General features: G+C 34.4%; 3 protein-coding genes across 3 annotated transcripts; all 3 read left to right on the top strand.

The window, feature by feature from the left end:
* The first annotated feature begins 359 nt into the window (after positions 1-359).
* On the top strand, positions 360-1331 carry LOC21402050 (transmembrane protein 45B). Its single transcript, XM_010114342.1, has one exon. It carries the CDS (start codon positions 360-362, stop codon positions 1329-1331), a length of 972 nt encoding a protein of 323 aa, XP_010112644.1.
* Positions 1332-8278: 6947 nt separating this feature from the next.
* On the top strand, positions 8279-9244 carry LOC21402048 (transmembrane protein 45A). Its single transcript, XM_010114340.1, has one exon. The coding sequence runs from the start codon at positions 8279-8281 to the stop codon at positions 9242-9244; it is 966 nt and encodes a 321-aa protein (XP_010112642.1).
* Positions 9245-11403: 2159 nt separating this feature from the next.
* LOC112094687 (disease resistance protein RGA2-like) lies at positions 11404-13959 on the top strand. Its single transcript, XM_024176237.1, has one exon. The coding sequence runs from the start codon at positions 11404-11406 to the stop codon at positions 13957-13959; it is 2556 nt and encodes an 851-aa protein (XP_024032005.1).
* The last annotated feature ends 2973 nt before the right edge of the window (positions 13960-16932 follow it).

Genomic DNA, 16932 nt, shown 5'->3' with positions numbered 1-16932 from the left:
AATATTTTTTTTAACAAAAATTCAAACCTTTTTTTTAAGTGATTTTTCTCATATAAATTCACTTTTAACTCAATTTCTCAACTCGAACCCGTGAGAAAATTAGACTCAAAATGTAATATTTAAATATTATAATCCAACATATATAACAATGAATGTTACACTTAAGCAATCTTTATGTTACGTAAGGCAGAAATGATTTTACACATACATACAGAAAAAGTTACCTTTGTCATATTAGTCAGGTGTCAGATTTAAGATTTTAATATATATATAGGTGTCAGATTTAAGATTTTTATATATATATATATATATATATATCATCTTTCTATCTCTCTAGTCGTCCGAAACTATAGGGATTAATGGGTTCTTTCATAGGGCATGTACTCCCGGGTATAGGGTTTCTTCTCCTTGGGCTATGGCACCTCTTTAACCACATCAAGCTCCATACTCTTCACCCAACTTCCTACACATCCCCGATATGGTTCCCAACCTCCAAGCTCAGGCATCTGGAGCTCGTCCTCATCATCGCTGGCTGCTTTGTCTTCATCGTCATCGAGCTCTTCGTCGGCCCCAAAAAGCACCATCCCTTCGACTCCGACGGCACAATCCCCAACAACCATCTCCACAACGTCGAGCACGCCGTCATTGCCTTGACAATCTTCACATACGCCCTGCTCTCCCTAATCATCGACCGCGCCGCCTTGCCTGCCGCACACGGTGTCAAGAAGGCACGACACAGCCTGTCCTTATTCCTTGCAGCCGTCGCCTTCGCCCAGGAGCTCCTCCTCTTCCGTCTTACCTCGACCGACCACATGGGCGCCGAGGGGCAGTACCATATGCTTCTTCAGCTCATCATTTTCGTATCCTTGATCACAACCTTATTAGGATTCGGATTTCCTAATAGTTTTATGGTCAGTTTTGTTCGGTCTCTAAGTATATTTTTTCAAGGGGTTTGGTTTATTTTAGTAGGTTTTATGCTGTGGACTCCTGCTTTGATCACCAAGGGATGTTGGATGAACCATGAAGAAGGTCACTATGTGGTTCGTTGCGACGGAGAAGCCTCGCTTCACCGGGCCAAGTCTATTGCCAACCTTCTTTTCAGTTTTTTCGTAATTGGAATTGCTGTGTTTGGGGCTTGCTTTTATTTGCGTATGGTTAGGATTTATGGGGAAAATGTTGACTATTTTTCACTTGATTTGAAATCCGACAAAAGAGAGGATAAAAACACTGATGATGTTGAGTTCCAGAAGACAAACGAGCTTAGTGAGAGTTACAAGAGTTTCATTGATGGTCATGTACATGTGCGCAGATTTGAGCTGGCGCCTAGGTAGAGAATTGGATTAAGAGACAAAACAGTAATGTTGAAGTAATTACTCTTTAAGTTTGTGTACTACAATAATAATTAAGCTGGTGGAGATATCCATTCTAGGCTTCTTTTGGATAAATGAATTTGGTTGAAGTACGTGTGATTTCATTTTATTTAATTGTACTGGAGTTTGACTTATCTTCTAATGAAGGTTGAGTTCAATTAGTGTGATCTCATAATTTGTAATATATGTATTGAATACTTTAAATTTTTGGACCCGTTTGACTTATCTTCTATTAGTAGTACCTTAGATTGACTTATCTTCTATTAGTAGTACCTTAGATATCCACTTGATGCGTCAAGAACGTCGAAAATAAACTAAAGTTTGTAGTTTGTGCCAAAGTAGTGCATCAACTTTAAAAAGTATCAGAGAAAACGCTAAATTTATTGAACATTATGAACTAATAGAAATAGCTGCTAAATGATTATATGACATGATTAGTTAAAATATGCATTATTTTTTGTTGTATACTTCTTCCATCAAAATGTCACATTCATATTAGAAGTATTTCGTAATATGAGAGGGGGAAAAAAAAAGAAAGATAATTCTTTGATATTATATGAAAAAAAATACTTTATTAATAAAGTTTTAACCATTAAGTTTTCATCAAATTTATATGAAAACTTCCAATCGTGACTTGAGCCAATGTACTAAAAAGTAATGTTGAAGTATAATTACTGTTTAGTTATAGAAATTAATAGGCCATAATTTGTCAAGTTATGGTTCATAACTAGATAAATTATGGATAAACTTGTCAAGTTATTGTTCATAGCCAGACAAGTTATGGACAATAACTTGTCAAGTTATGATTCATAACCAGACAAGTTATGGACGAAAACAGTAATTTGGCCTATTTATTAACTTATGTAAACTATTGGCCTATTAATTTTAATTCATCTCAAGTCTTAACCTATTTCCCTCTTTCTCCCTTATTTAAATCCTTCGACAAACGAATGAATTCAACTTAGTGGCCCTGAAAAACACCAAATAGTAACGTTAATTTTGCCTAGAAAAAAAACGTATTAAGCTGGTGGAGATAAGACAAAACAGTAATGTTGAAGTAATTACTCTTTAAGTTTGTGTACTACAATAATAATTAAGCTGGTGGAGATATCCATTCTAGGCTTCTTTTGAATAAATTAATTTGGTTGAAGTACGTGTGATTTCATTTTATGTAATTGTACTGGAGTTTGACTTATCTTCTAATGAAGGTTGAGTTCAATTAGTGTGATCTCATAATTTGTAATATGTATTGAATACTTTAATTTTTAGCTGCCTTGCATTTATAATGGTTGGACTATATATATATATGGGAAAGTTTTTAGTCTGGCTGTCGTACAATAAGACAATCCGTATATTTGTAACTTTTGGATATAACATGCATGGTAACATTAAAGAAAATTTACTGTAACATGCCAATAGCCTATGTTTTATTAAATATTACACTTAAACAAAATGAGTACCAAATGAATGTACAAATGATGTTACAATGATTAACAAAAAAATATTGTTAATTTATTGAGATGAAAGAGTGGATGTGTTTGGAGTTGTTTTCATTTTTATTTTTCACATTTTTTTGAGAAAGAAAAAATGAAAATAAGAGAGAAACGGCATTTGGCACAATTAAAGACAAAAACGGAAATGAAAACGATTTTTTAGTTTAGTGTAAAATGGAAGGAAAATGAAAAATGACTTTTATTGATTTTTCATTATTTGTTTCCGTTTTCTCCTCTCTCGAGTAGACAGAGAGAGAGACATTAATAGATTTTTTTATACTGAAAATAATCTCTTGATAAAACTACTAAATATATTTTTAAAAATGATTTATGTCTGAGATTGAAAACTTTTTATTTCTATTCTCATACAAAAAATTAAATCATTTTAGAATGAGTTTTAAATGCACCATATATGCTTTCTTTATTTTTTGATGGATAGAGATAGAGCGTCAGAAAAAATGGGGGAGCGGCAATTTCTTCTTTTTTTTTTTTAAAGGTCTCTTCAGTTTCTTTGTTCTTACGGTTTATTTTTCTTAATTTAAAGATAAACTTCTCTCTGGCAGATTTTAAAAAAGAAACTTAGAAAGAAAAAAAAAAGAACTTTCCACTAAAATAAGGACATGAAAGCAATAAATAGCGAATTTAATTTTTAAAATATGATAGTGACTAAAATATAGGCCTAATATTTAGAAAAATATTTTGGAGCCTTCTGAAAAATGGAATTTAATTTATAAAATATTGTAGTGATTAAAATATACACCAATTTTTAAGAAACATTTTAGGGCATTCCTAACAATGGAATTAATTTTAAAACTATAATAGTGGCTAAAATGTTGGGTTAGTTTTCAAGAAAAATTTTGGGGCCTTCCTAAAAATGGGGCCTTAAGCCATTGCTTAACTTGCCTAGAGGTTAAGCTGGCTCTGCACCTCTGCAGCCACTCTCCACGGAATAACCTTCCATCGCTCACTTGTCTTGGAAGCCCATATATTACGTAAATTTTTGAGTAAATGCAGATGCTAAGAATATTAATTTAATTTTGACAGTACATGTACTACTCTCCACGGAATTTAATTTTTTAATAGGATATGTTAATAATATTACATTAATTTTTGAGTAAATGCAGATGCTGAGAGAGAATAATTTCAGGCAAAGAATTCCTCAAGTGAAAGTTGAAGACGGTGAAGAAATCACATACGAAGCAGCCGATGCCGCCATGAAAAGGTCGATTAAATTCTGGTCATTGGCCTGTTGTATGTGCCCGCGTTATGTTCTACGCTCCTCCACTATTACCTTGTTTTAATCAACATCTTATTATTATAAATGCCTTAAATAAACTAATTATTATTAATTATTTTCTTAGATAATTCATTATTATCACGTACGTAAACGAGTTTGTTAGGATTTTTGTTAGTTGGCAATTGTTTGGCAAAAGGTTGTAAAAATTCAAAAACTGGTGCAAATGGTTTTTGGCGTTTGTGTACAGTTGTGGAGATTTTATCTCTGCATTTTGCTCCCGATTTGGATGGTTGACATCAGTATTGGGATGATTCTTTCCATAGAAGAAGGCAGGCATTTTAGGAATGTATAATCTCACGAGGTTGACTTTGGTCATTTGATTGGCTCTGTCGTTGGAAAGTAGGTTTTGGGAATGTAATTGATTGTAGAGGCTGACGGTGGCAGTGGGTGACAAAAAGAGATGTGTGGCTGATTTGTGTATTCTGCAGGGTGAGTATTTTCTAGAGTGAGGGTCATGAACGTGTATGATTTTGGGGAGAATACGACCTGCAGAAAAATAGTGCTTCTATGATGCCTAATTGGTGATTGAAAGATTTAGCTTTCGGGAGAAGCTTGCATCGCTTTCAGGAGAAAGCTTTCAAAGTCGAGTGGCGCTCGCTAGACAAAGCCATTAAGAGGATTCTTCAAAATGGCGATTACGGCAAAGAGGGATTCTTTGAGTGTGTAAGACCAATTGGTGATTGTAAATCTTTGAACTTAGTGGATTGTTCATTGTTTGAGTATGGCCCCGCAGATATAGGTGTGCGCACCGAACTGCGGTATCATTTGTGGTGTTCTTTCATTCTTTTGTGCATTATTTTCTGTTTATGCACGTTTTCAATTCATTGTCCACTGATTAAATCAGAACGTGACAGTTAATTGTAGGTTTTGCATGTACATCACGGGTACTTTAAATACTGTGTTTAATGAGCATATTGTCACCAAAACGAAGATGGACGGTGGAGATTACATATCGATGGGTCCGAGCATGGTGATGTGCATGGTGCTAAACTACCTCGCCATGCGCATTCTCGGAGAAGGCCCCGACGGCAACCTTGAAAACACTTGCGCTAGAGCTTGCAAGTGGATTCTTGACAACGGTAGTGCAATGGGCTCCGGCTCTTGGGGCTTGGTTAGGTGCTCGGTCAGGGCTCTGTCGAGGCTCAGCCCGGGGCTAGGTCAGGTGCTCGGTTGGGGCTCATCCCGGAGGCCTAGCAAAGTGCGCAGCCCGGGGCTTGGTCAGGGCTTGGCCTAGGGCCTGGTCGGGTGCTCGGCCTTGGGCTCGATCAGGGCTTGGTCATGGCTCGGCCCGAGGCTTGGTCATGTAGACTTGTTCGGCCTGTTCGGACCAAGTACTCGGCCTATTCGGGTTGTTCTTTCTTGTCGGTGTATTCGGACCAAGTGCTTGGCCTATTCGGGTTGTTCTTTCCCGTTAGCCTACTTTTGCTGGGGGTTTATTTTTCCGGCCATAAAAATAACCACCCCTCAATAACAAATAAATGACAATTTGTGTCACTGTTACTTAAATTTACTTGCTTAAATTATTATATGAAGAGAAATTTTTGTATTACAATTGGAACGTATATTTAATCAGATTTTTTTCATGTGGTACAATTACTCATTTGAAATGTTTTATTGAAACAAAAAAGAATTTCGTGAGTATGATTACCTACTCTTTTTAATTATATATAAGTACTTGTATTTATTTTATTAAGTTGTCAATAGTCTGATCTGTGTTTATAACAGTTATGTGTCACATATTGTAAATTTTCAATATTGATACTCACAAATTAGACCTTTGAAATCTTAATCAACAGAATCCAATAGTTAAAGTCACAGTTTATAACCTGACGATAGAAATTATGACAATTCCTATCGCAACAATTTTCTAAAAAAACAAAAAAACAAAAGAAGACATGACAAGGCGATTACTCTCAGTTACCGACCAATGGAGGAAGGAAGAACAACGGGCCGATGCGCATCACTAGCTTGCAATGCTAAAATAGTGTACGGCCCTTGTCATTGCGGCTGTGGTCTTTTCATATGCGATAATCTCACCATCTTCAAAACATGATTTAATTATCCTCTGTTTCATATGAGCACTCCACTTGATTTTGATATGTAGAAAGTAATTTTCAGCATCGAATAATGACAAATTGTCGACCTTTATTTTTTTTTAAATAGATTAATTGTTTTATTCCCCTCGTTTTTCTTTTCTTTCCTAAAATATTACCCCTCCAATTCATTTTTAATGTTTGTCATGTAATTATTGCTTTAGCAATCAATTGTAGCACCATAACGTTGTTAAAAAAATATATAAAAAAAAATGCAGCACTAGTGAATAGTCGTAAGCCAACAATATATGAATGCTATGAAAATTGCAAATTGTTAGAAATATATATTATATTTTATGTTTACCTAATAGGAAAATGCCACTTTTTGTGGTAGCTTCATTGAACTTACGATTTCTATGTAAAAGTTTGAAACGTTCACTTTTAATGAATAAAAAGAGTCCAGTACAATCAGATATGATTAATTATTGATCAATTGGAGTTAATCAGTTAATCAACAACCAGATATGATTAATTACTGATTAACTAAAATTAACTATTGATTAGCTCAAGTTAATTGATGATTAAGTGAAGGGCTTAGAATTTAGATATATATAAATGAAAGGTAATACAGACTTTATACCAGTTGAAAATAAATGAATCAAGGAAATGAAATAAAATGATAAAAACTAATAATCACCTCTTACAAATGATAGATAGTCAAATTAACTGATACTATATTTTATTTTCGGCTTCATCAATTTGTTCGGAACTTTTTCCCTTACTATTACTCGTTTACTTTTCTCCCACTAATATTTTTAATTAGAGTTCTTATGTAGATTTTTTTTTAAATGTTTCTGTTATTAATCTTTGAAATTTAACTTTTAAGTATATCCATATTTATATTTTCTTATAATTACAATTTATACCTATGGTTTTTATTTTTATTTTTAATAATATCACTTTAGTCTTAGTACATTTCGACATTAAGGGCATGTTTAGTTGATACTGCATAAATATTTTTTTGCTAATTTGTTCTTCTTAAAATAAACTTTTTTTTAATCTGTGCCCCACTTAAATAATTCCTCAACTATACTCTTTAAATAGTTTTCTAAGGGAAACTAAATTCTTTTTTTTTTTTTTTTACTCAAAAGAGATTCAACGTACTTGTCTACATATGTAATATTAGACGCAACTTTGGAGCTTCTGCTCCTCGGGCATGGAAGCATGGGACTGGCGCATATGATTCCATAATTTGTTGCAGCTCATATTAATTGTTAGCATGGCGCGCAGCTCACTCACGTCGACGTCAATAATTGTGAGCGAGCATTAATAGAACATTAATACTATTAATTATTATAATAGAAATATATATCCCGATTAGGTAGGACCCGATGTATGATTGAGTACTGTTAACAGATACCATTATTTTAAAGGTGTATGATTGAGTAATGTTAATAGATACCAATATGTTAAAAAGTCTCGTTCTCTTCACAACTCAAACTTTTTCGTTATAGTGTTTGTTCTTATATTAGAATCTCATATTAGCTAGAGATATTGACATGATCCACTTAATAAGATAAGGGCAATCCTCCTTTACCAAGCCGATTTTGTTAGATTGAGTTCGGCCCAATATCCTTTTATTTCTGTAAAATGGTATCAAATAAGGCACAGTTTTGTAATGTTGGGTCCCACAATATCGACTTATTCGCAGCGGTTTGGCGTAGTCCACGCTATGCGTGAGGGGGGCATATTAGAATCTCACATTGGCTGGAGATATTGTCATAATCCACTTAATAAGGTAAGGGCAATCCTCCCCTAACAAGCCAGTTTTGTTAGGTTGAGTTAGGTCCAATATCTTTTAATTTCTGTAAAATCTTATAAAAAAATTAAATTAAATTTTTTTGTTACAGTATTTTTTTCTAACATAAAAAAAGTTTTTCATGTAATTATTGAGGTTGCATGTAGCCTATAAGCCGATCGAGAAGACTAGACCATTATATATATACGTATCACTTTAACATAAGTAGATCATTCGTATCCCATCTTTCTATCTCTCTAGCTAGCGTCCCAAAACCTTAGGAATTTATGGGTTCTCTCGTAGGGCATGTACTACCTGGCATAGGGTTTATGCTCATTGGTTTATGGCATCTTCTCAACAACATTAAGCTCCATGCCCTTCACCCAACTTCCTACACATCCCTAACATGGTTCCCAACCTTCAAGCTCAGGCATCTCGAGCTCTTCCTAATCATGGCTGGCTGCTTGGCCTCCATTGCCATGGAGCTCTTCGTCGGCCCAAAACGGCACCATCCCTTCGCCCCCGACGGCTCCATCCCCTACAACCATCTCCACAACTTCGAGCACGCCTCGATTTCCATGACATTCTTCACCTACGCCCTTCTCTCCCTAATCATCGACCGCGTCGCCTTGCCTGCCTCGCGCGGTGTGAAGCAGGCGCGGCACGGCCTGTCCTTATTCCTCGGCGCCGTGGCCTTTTCCCAGGAGTTGCTCCTCTTCCACCTCCACTCGACCGACCATTCGGGCCCCGAGGGACAGTTCCACATGCTTCTTCAGCTCATCATTCTCGTATCCTTGATCACAACCCTATTGGGAATCGGATTTCCCAATAGTCTTATGGTTGGTTTTGTTCGGTCTTTAAGTATATTTTTTCAAGGGGTTCGGTTTATTGTGATAGGTGTTATGTTGTGGACTCCCGCTTTTGTCGCCAAGGGATGTTGGATGAACTACGAAGAAGCTCACTATGTGGTCCGTTGCGACGGAGAAGCCTCGCTTCACCGCGCCAAGTCTCTTGCCAACCTTCTCTTCAGTTATTTCGTTATCGGAGTCGCCGTGTTCGGCGTCTACTTTTATTTGCGTTTGGTGAAGATTTATGGGGAAAATGACGAGTGTTTTTCACTTGATTCGAAAGCCGACAAAGCGGAGAAAGGCACCGATGATGTTGAGTCCCAGAAGAAGACGAGCATTCTCAGTGAGACTCACAAGAGTTTTATTCATGATCATGTTGGCGGATTTGAGCTTATGCCAAGGTAGAGAAATGGATTAAGAAACCAAAAAAGTACTATTGAAGTACATGTGGTTTGGTTGGGTATGCGTAGAACAATAATTAGGTTGGTGGAGATATCCATTTCTGCTTTTAAATAAATAAGTAATTTGGTTGAAGTACGTGTGGTTTCATTTTAAGTAACTGTAATGGAGTCAACTCGTGGTTCCGCTAATCAAGGAATCTTATTTATAATTTCCTGTTCTGTTCTGATTGTATATAACTTGAGTTAAATAAATGTCATGCTCTCATTTAATTTGTAGTACATGAATCAATGCCCAGTTTTTAGGCGTTGCACTTTATATGGACCACCAATATAACTTACGTAAATGGATAAAGCAGTTCGGGCTAAAAAAAAAGACATTCTTCGGTGCGTCAACCGACCGGGAAGTCGGGTTTTATGTATGTAAAATCTGCATAAAATCACATAAAAATTAAAAAATACACAGATTTAACGATTAGAAAAATTTGACCTACAAGTAAGTCAGGCGTACTAGAGAATTTCTCTTAAAGACATATAAAGAACCTTTAAAAAGAGTTTTTTTTTTTTTTAGATTTTCTGGTATGTCTGGTGTACCGGTAGGCCAAGTTTTTTTAACTGTTAAATCTGCATACTTTTTAACTTTTACGTGATTTATGCAAATCCGATAGATAGAAAACTTGGCATGCCGGTATGTTGGTGTACCAGAGAAGGTCTTTTTTTATAGCCCAAACTGCATCATTTCTAGAGGTTTTATAGTATCTTTGTTTTTTTTTTTTTTTTTTTTAGTGTATTTTAGTTACTTTTTAGGCCAAAGTCAAATATTGACAGATAAAATGTAAGGATTTGTACATTAAACGTAATTTGAAGATATATATATGTATATAATATGTTGATGACATTAAAAATCAAAGGCATGTTTTGTAAATCTATACATGCATAGTTGATGCACGTGTTATGTACGTAACGAACAACTTATAAGTTTAATGTCACGTCAAAACAAGAAAAATTAAACTAGGAAAATATTCACAAATTAAAAGAAAAACAAAACATTTAAAAAAACGGACAAAAGGTGAGACGGGAAAAAATGAAAAAAAAAAAAGCAAGGGGCTGCCACGTAGCATCCTTTGAGAAAGAGCACTTGACACTTTTAATAGTTAACTAGTTGAGCCACGTACTATACATGTGTGGAATAACTTTGTAAGTTTGATTTTCCGTCAAAACACATAACCTCTTTAGAAGTTAAGTCTATTAATTAGAGCCATAGAAAAAAAAAATTTAAATCAAATCGAATACGAATTAAAGTTATATAGGGATTTTTGACAAAAAAAAAAAATTTGAATATGGAGATATTTAAAAAGAATTATACTAATTAAAAAAAGTGAGAAAAAAAAAGTATTTTAAAGATAGATATTGTAAATGAAAATGTGACGGTAGATTGTGGCACAAAAAAAGAGTTGTTTTACAGAAGATTTAACGAAATCTCATATTTTATTGTCGTTAGAGCGACTTTTTTCCCGGCCATTTTAAAGAAGTTAGTCATCAAATCTCTCGCAGCGGGCTATTCATGCCTTTTTTACAACAGTTGAAAACGTCATAAATTCTCATGACGTTTCTTAACTCGCAATTTTACAACGATTTTCAAAATGATCGTGAAATCTTTTTATGACCATGTTTAATTCTCGCTGCACCTTTTTCCTATAGTGATCCTGTTCGGTTCAAGAAAAATAGGAAAACTATAAAGTTACAGTATGAAGAAATGTAAAGATCTGTCAGACAATTAATTGTACCTCACTGGCTTGCACGAGTGAAAAACTAAAGCAAAAAGAATATATAGGCAATTAAGGAAGGAACACATATTACTTCTGGTTGTCATATTGCTGCAAGTTTGTAGCGAGACAACCAGAGAATAAAGACTACATAAAAGGCAAACTGGAGAATAAAGAATGACTTTTCTTCTTTAACAAACATCTCAAAACTTTTCAGCAAGAACATTGAATTAAAGAAAAAGAAGTCGATACTTGTCTTCAACGTTGTGCAATATGTTAGGAAGATGCAACTTAATGTACGTGTATTGTTGCCTTATTGATAGTTGTGGAAAAGTGTGTATCCTATTCTCATATCATTCCCAATTCTCGTAAAGCTTCAGACAATTTCTCAAAGATAACCATGGAGATCGTTTATGGCATAGCTGTGGAAGTTTTGAAGAGGGTAGCTAGTTTTGCCGACGAAAAGATTAGCTTGGCATGGGGCATGAAAGACGACCTAAAGCAGCTTGAGGAGACCATGTCCACTCTCGAAACTGTGCTCTTAGATGCCGAGGAGCAGCAGCAAGAAAACAAAGAAATAGAAGTCTGGTTGAGGCGGCTTAAAAATGTCTTCCTTGATGCTTGGGACGTGCTGGATGAATATGAGTGTGAACTGCTCAGAAGAGAAGTGGTGAAGACACATGGAAGCATTGGTAGAAAGGTACGTCGTTTCTTCTCGCACTCCAATCCACTTGCGTTCAGCTTTAGCATTGCTAACCAAATAATGGCGATAAGGCAAAAGTTAGATAATGTTGCTAAAGATAGGAGTAATTTCCATCTAAAAGAACATCATCAGGATGCAAGGCAAGTGCGGAGGGAGATGACATCTTCCTTTGTTAGGCCTTCGGAAGTTATTGGTAGAGAAAGTGACAAAGATAAGATTGTGAAGTTATTGATGCAAAAAGACAACAATAATAGTATCTCTGTTATACCGATAATAGGAGTTGGGGGTCTAGGAAAGACTGCGCTTGCCAAGTTAGTGTACAATGATGGCAGAGTTGCTAACGAGTTTGATGCAAAACTGTGGGTTTGTGTGCAACAAGATTTTAATGTTACCGAAGTGACAAGAGAAATTCTCATATCTTCTATCAGTGCAACTAATACTGTACATCAATCGTTGAAGCAAGCAGGAGATGTTAGTAATTTGTCTGTAGATCAGTTGCAATTGTTCTTGCGAAGCATTTTAAAGGACAAAAAGGTTTTGCTTGTACTGGATGACGTATGGAATGAAGATCGCGGTAAGTGGAACGAGGTGAGAGATTTGCTGTCGGCAGTTTGCGCTATGGGGAGCAAAGTCATAGTCACAACACGCAATACTCAAGTAGCATCAATCATGGGCACAACTCGGACACATCATTTGGAATGTCTCTCTGAGGAGGATTCTCTGTCTTTATTTTTCAAATATGCATTTGTAGATGAACAAGAGGCTGCACGATTTCCAAAACTAAGAGATATTGGCAAGCAAATTGTACAAAAGTGTGGAGGGCTTCCTTTGGCATTGAAGACTTTGGGGAGCGTGCTTTGCTCAAAAACTGATGAAGCTGAATGGATTTATGTGAGGGATAGCGAGATATGGGAGTTGAGACGAGAGCAAAATGATCCTATTTTAGCTGCACTGAAATTAAGCTACAGTACAATGTCTCCGTCCTTAAAGCAATGCTTTGCTTATTGTTCTCTTATTCCAAAGAACATTCAATCGGGTAACTTGGACATGACCAGGATATGGATGGCATTGGGCATCATTCAGTCACGTAATGAAAAAATGGAGTTGGAAAGTATTGGGAAACTGCATTTCAAAGAGCTTTGCGGCAGATCTTTCTTTCAATATCTTGACGATGCCGAGCAACAGTTCAATTTAATTCAGGATTTTGAAATGCACGATTTAGTTCATGATCTTGCAACTTCAATCATCCGACATGAGTTTGCCGAAATAAGTTCCAACACTAAAACTGCCCCAAATGAGAGAGTGCGGCATTTGAGGATATTCTTGATGGATGGCCATGATCAAAGCATCGTAATGATCTTGCAGAAGTTACAAAAAGTGCGGAGTATTTTTTTTGTAAATAAAAAGGGTGAAGAGCCTAATATCGAGGAGTCCTTCCTTTCCACATGCATCTCAAGACTCAAATACTTGCGCCTCTTTTTTTTAAGTAATTTTTCTTTTGAGGTGCTGCCAAGTTCAATTGGTACTCTCAAGCATTTGAGATATCTGAACTTAAGTGGAAACAGAAAGATCAAAAAACAGCCCAATTCAATTTGCAAGCTGCAAAGTTTGCAAACTCTGTACCTTCATGGGTGTTCAGAGCTTGAGGAGTTACCAAGAGATATAAGAAACTTGGTCAGTCTCAGAACTCTCTACATAACCACAAAAGAAACCTACTTTTCTGAGAATGGAATTGGATGCTTGAGATCTCTTCAATTTTTGTTTATTACTGAATGTAGAAACTTGAGATCTTTGCCGCAAGATATGAGATGTTGTACCACATTACGCACTCTGGTTGTAGATGAATGTGAACAACTTGAGTTGGCGAGTGGACGCGATGAAGTAATCAACAACCAGTTGAGTCTTCAAACATTGATGATTTATAAATTGCCACAGACGACAGCTTTACCCCAGTGGCTACAATGCGCTGCCGACACTCTACAACTTATGGTTGTTCAAGATTGTTGCAAATTAGCCGCATTGCCAAAGTGGCTGCCGAACCTCACAACACTTGAGACGCTTGCGATTGTTGATTGTCCGAATTTGTCTTCTCTGCCTGATGGGATGGAGCGGCTCACGTCCCTAACACGCTTGGAAATTGGAGGTTGCGATGCATTGGAGGAGAGATGCAAACGTGACATTGGTGAGGATTGGCCAAAGATTGCTCATGTTCCACACTGTCTTATTGGTTTCGAATCTGATGAGGATCACTAGGTACGCCTTCACATATATGTTTTGTTTTCTATTCTTCCTAATCAGATAAGCCTGTTCTTACTATAAATTTACATCATCATGATTAATTTCTATTTACCAATATTTTTTCTCTATTTTTTTTGTGTTGCTGGTATTCATGTTCTTGAATATTATTGCCGCGGAGAGGGAAAACATTTATTATACCAATACTAGAGTTTTATTATGTAAGAAAATTTCATCCGGTACCTAGAGTCTATTATTTTTTACATATAAAGGTTTCGATTAACTTTTAGTTTTTTTTTTAATATGTTATTTTTCTTTTTATTAAATTTTTGGATTGAAAGTGCATAAAACAGTTTGCCATTAAAAAACAAAAGTGCATAAAAGAAAATTCAAGTATCGAAAAACAAGCTCAAGCTGCCTTAATGATTTCTTTTTTAAATAATATAATACATGAGAGAGAATTTACGAACACCAGGGTACTAAATTTAAATAATAATAATAATAAAGACATTGAATACAGAAATCATATTTTCACTTTTTTTAAACAAAAAATTCCGAGTTCTTAAGATTATTTTTTTCTCAAGATTATGTTATTTTCTATTTTATGACATTTTTAACTTAAAAGGGCATAAATGACAATTCATATCTCAAAAAAAATGGGTTAAGGATTTTTTTTTAAATAATAGGATATTATAATGAGATTTCAATAATACTAGGGGTACTAAATTGAAAAAAAAAAAAAAATGTTAATTTGAAATTGGTATCCTCTCTATTTTCACTTTTCTGAAAAGTGAGCATGTTCTATTCTTTCTTCGAATTTTGTTACAACCACCATCATGTAATTAGTCCAAAAGTTAAAGATTGATTATCTCTTCATTTCATCTGAAATAACTTTGTTCATATATATGCAGTTCTCTTGTATGCTTTGGGAAAGAAGCCTACAGCTACTGAAATCCTCAATGATCAGTTGCCAAAGTTGGTGCTAAATTTGAAGTATAAGCAATAGTTTAATTGTGATTTGTCATTTCTTTCAGTATATCTATCTGTGTGTATCTATAAACTTATTCATCCATGTCTCCTTCACCGCTAACTTAAGTAATTTGTGTGTGCTTTTCTAATGAATTTGAACGAAGTTTGGATTTGTGAATGTATCGCTTATGAACATGTAAAGACCACATATATATATATATATATATATTTGATAATGCTTATGAGTTGTGAATAAGAATTGGTTTTCTAATGTTAATTATAACTATTGATACTGTTAATACAGATTGTTTCTAAGAAGAGGATCTAGCTTTCATCATCAGAAATTTAAAAGAGGGAGGGACTAACTAATTAATACTCTTTTTTTTGTCGTATTAATACTCTGATTTCAGTTCGATGTCTTTCTTTTCTTCTTTCTCTCGTTTTTTGTCATTTTCTTCTAACAACTTTTTCTAGATGTCTTTTTTTTAATGGTAGTTCCTCCGGTAGTCTCTCTCACCAGTAGTCCAGTTTCTGCTCATAGGATATAGTCAAAATCACATTAAATTAAAAAAATATACAGAATAAACATATTTTGATACAGATCTAACGGCTGAAAAGTAAAAAACACCGATAGTTCCATTTTTACAAGGACTACTAGAGAAACTCTCTTTTTTTATAGGGAGATTTCTCTAATAGTCCGCCCTACCTGTGGTCCTAATTTTTTACTTTTAGATCTGGTCAGAATCATATCAGATTAAAAAAATATGCAAAACGGACAGATGGTCAATTGGGTATTGTTGTGGCTTTTAAAATAATTGTTGTTTATTGTGCTGGGTGAAAAATCAACTGTAATAATAAGTAGTTGAGTATTTGGTAAATTGTATTTTAAAAGTATTGTCATTTTAATTAGAGTTGTGTTCAAATGATTAATAAATGATAATTCTGAGTTGTTGTACCTTTAAAATGACCATAAACATGGAGAAAATTTGTGTTATATTTGTATCATAAAAAGTTAATAAAATGATTTTTTTTTCCTAAATTCAGCTATATAATTGCACCAAAACGATTTATAGATTTTATGGGCCAATAGTATTTTAAAGATTTTCATGTGATTTTTCTTCTTAAAACCCAATATAATATTTTGCAAATGAACATAAATTGTGGAAAAATGTTGCAAAGCCCGTTTCTTCAAACACCATTTACATATAATTGATGCTCTACTAAAATATTCAAGCCCATTTCTTCAAGCCCATTACAATGCTCTACTAAAATATTTTATTTTATTTTTACTAAACTAAACTCAAAAGGAATAATAAGTTTAAAAAAATAACATTTTAAAAGAAATTTTAGATCTTTATATCCAAAAAAAATATAACACGTTGAATACAAATGCACCTAGGAAGAAAAAGGAAGGAAGAAGACGTAATCAAATGAAACAAAAAAAAAAGAAAAGAAAAGAAAAAAAGAAAAAAAAAAGAAAAGAAAAGAAAAAAAGAAACAATTACCGTGTTTAGAATTGTTCTTGTTTTTTTCACATTTTTCGAGAAAAAAAAAATGAAAACGATTTTAAAACGGCGTTTGGCATAATTAAAGACAAAAAACGGAAATGAAAACGATTTTTTGGATTAGTGTAAAATGGGAGAAAAATGAAAAACGACTTTTAATCGTTTTTTATTTTTTATTTTCGTTTTCTCCTCTCTCAAGTAGAGAGAGAGACATTAATGAATTTTTTTATACTAAAAATAATCTCTTGATAAAACTACTAAATACATTTTTAAAAATGATCTCTATTTGATATTAAAAATATTTTCATTTTTATTTTTATATAAAAAAAATAAAATTATTTAAAACAAATTCTAAACGGATCCAATAATTAGTATAAACATGAGCAAATTCCCCGCCTCCCTGCCCTATTTTAGAAGGGCAGCATGCGCTTCTATTTTGATTCCATTAAGCAGAATACAATTACAGCGTTCTCATGAAATTACACATTTACCCCTCATCTAGTAGACGGTCAGGGAA

This window comes from Morus notabilis, unplaced genomic scaffold (genome assembly GCF_000414095.1).
Source record: "Morus notabilis unplaced genomic scaffold, ASM41409v2 Scaffold176, whole genome shotgun sequence".
Classification (NCBI taxonomy): domain Eukaryota; kingdom Viridiplantae; phylum Streptophyta; class Magnoliopsida; order Rosales; family Moraceae; genus Morus; species Morus notabilis.
Note: the sequence above shows the minus strand (reverse complement) of the source record. Positions and strands in the feature narration are given on the sequence as shown.

What these genes read in the sequence shown, in the direction of transcription:
- LOC21402050 (XM_010114342.1), top strand. Translation starts at nt 360, where the DNA reads ATGGGTTCTTTCATAGGGCATGTACTCCCGGGTATAGGGTTTCTTCTC.
- LOC21402048 (XM_010114340.1), top strand. Translation starts at nt 8,279, where the DNA reads ATGGGTTCTCTCGTAGGGCATGTACTACCTGGCATAGGGTTTATGCTC.
- LOC112094687 (XM_024176237.1), top strand. Translation starts at nt 11,404, where the DNA reads ATGGAGATCGTTTATGGCATAGCTGTGGAAGTTTTGAAGAGGGTAGCT.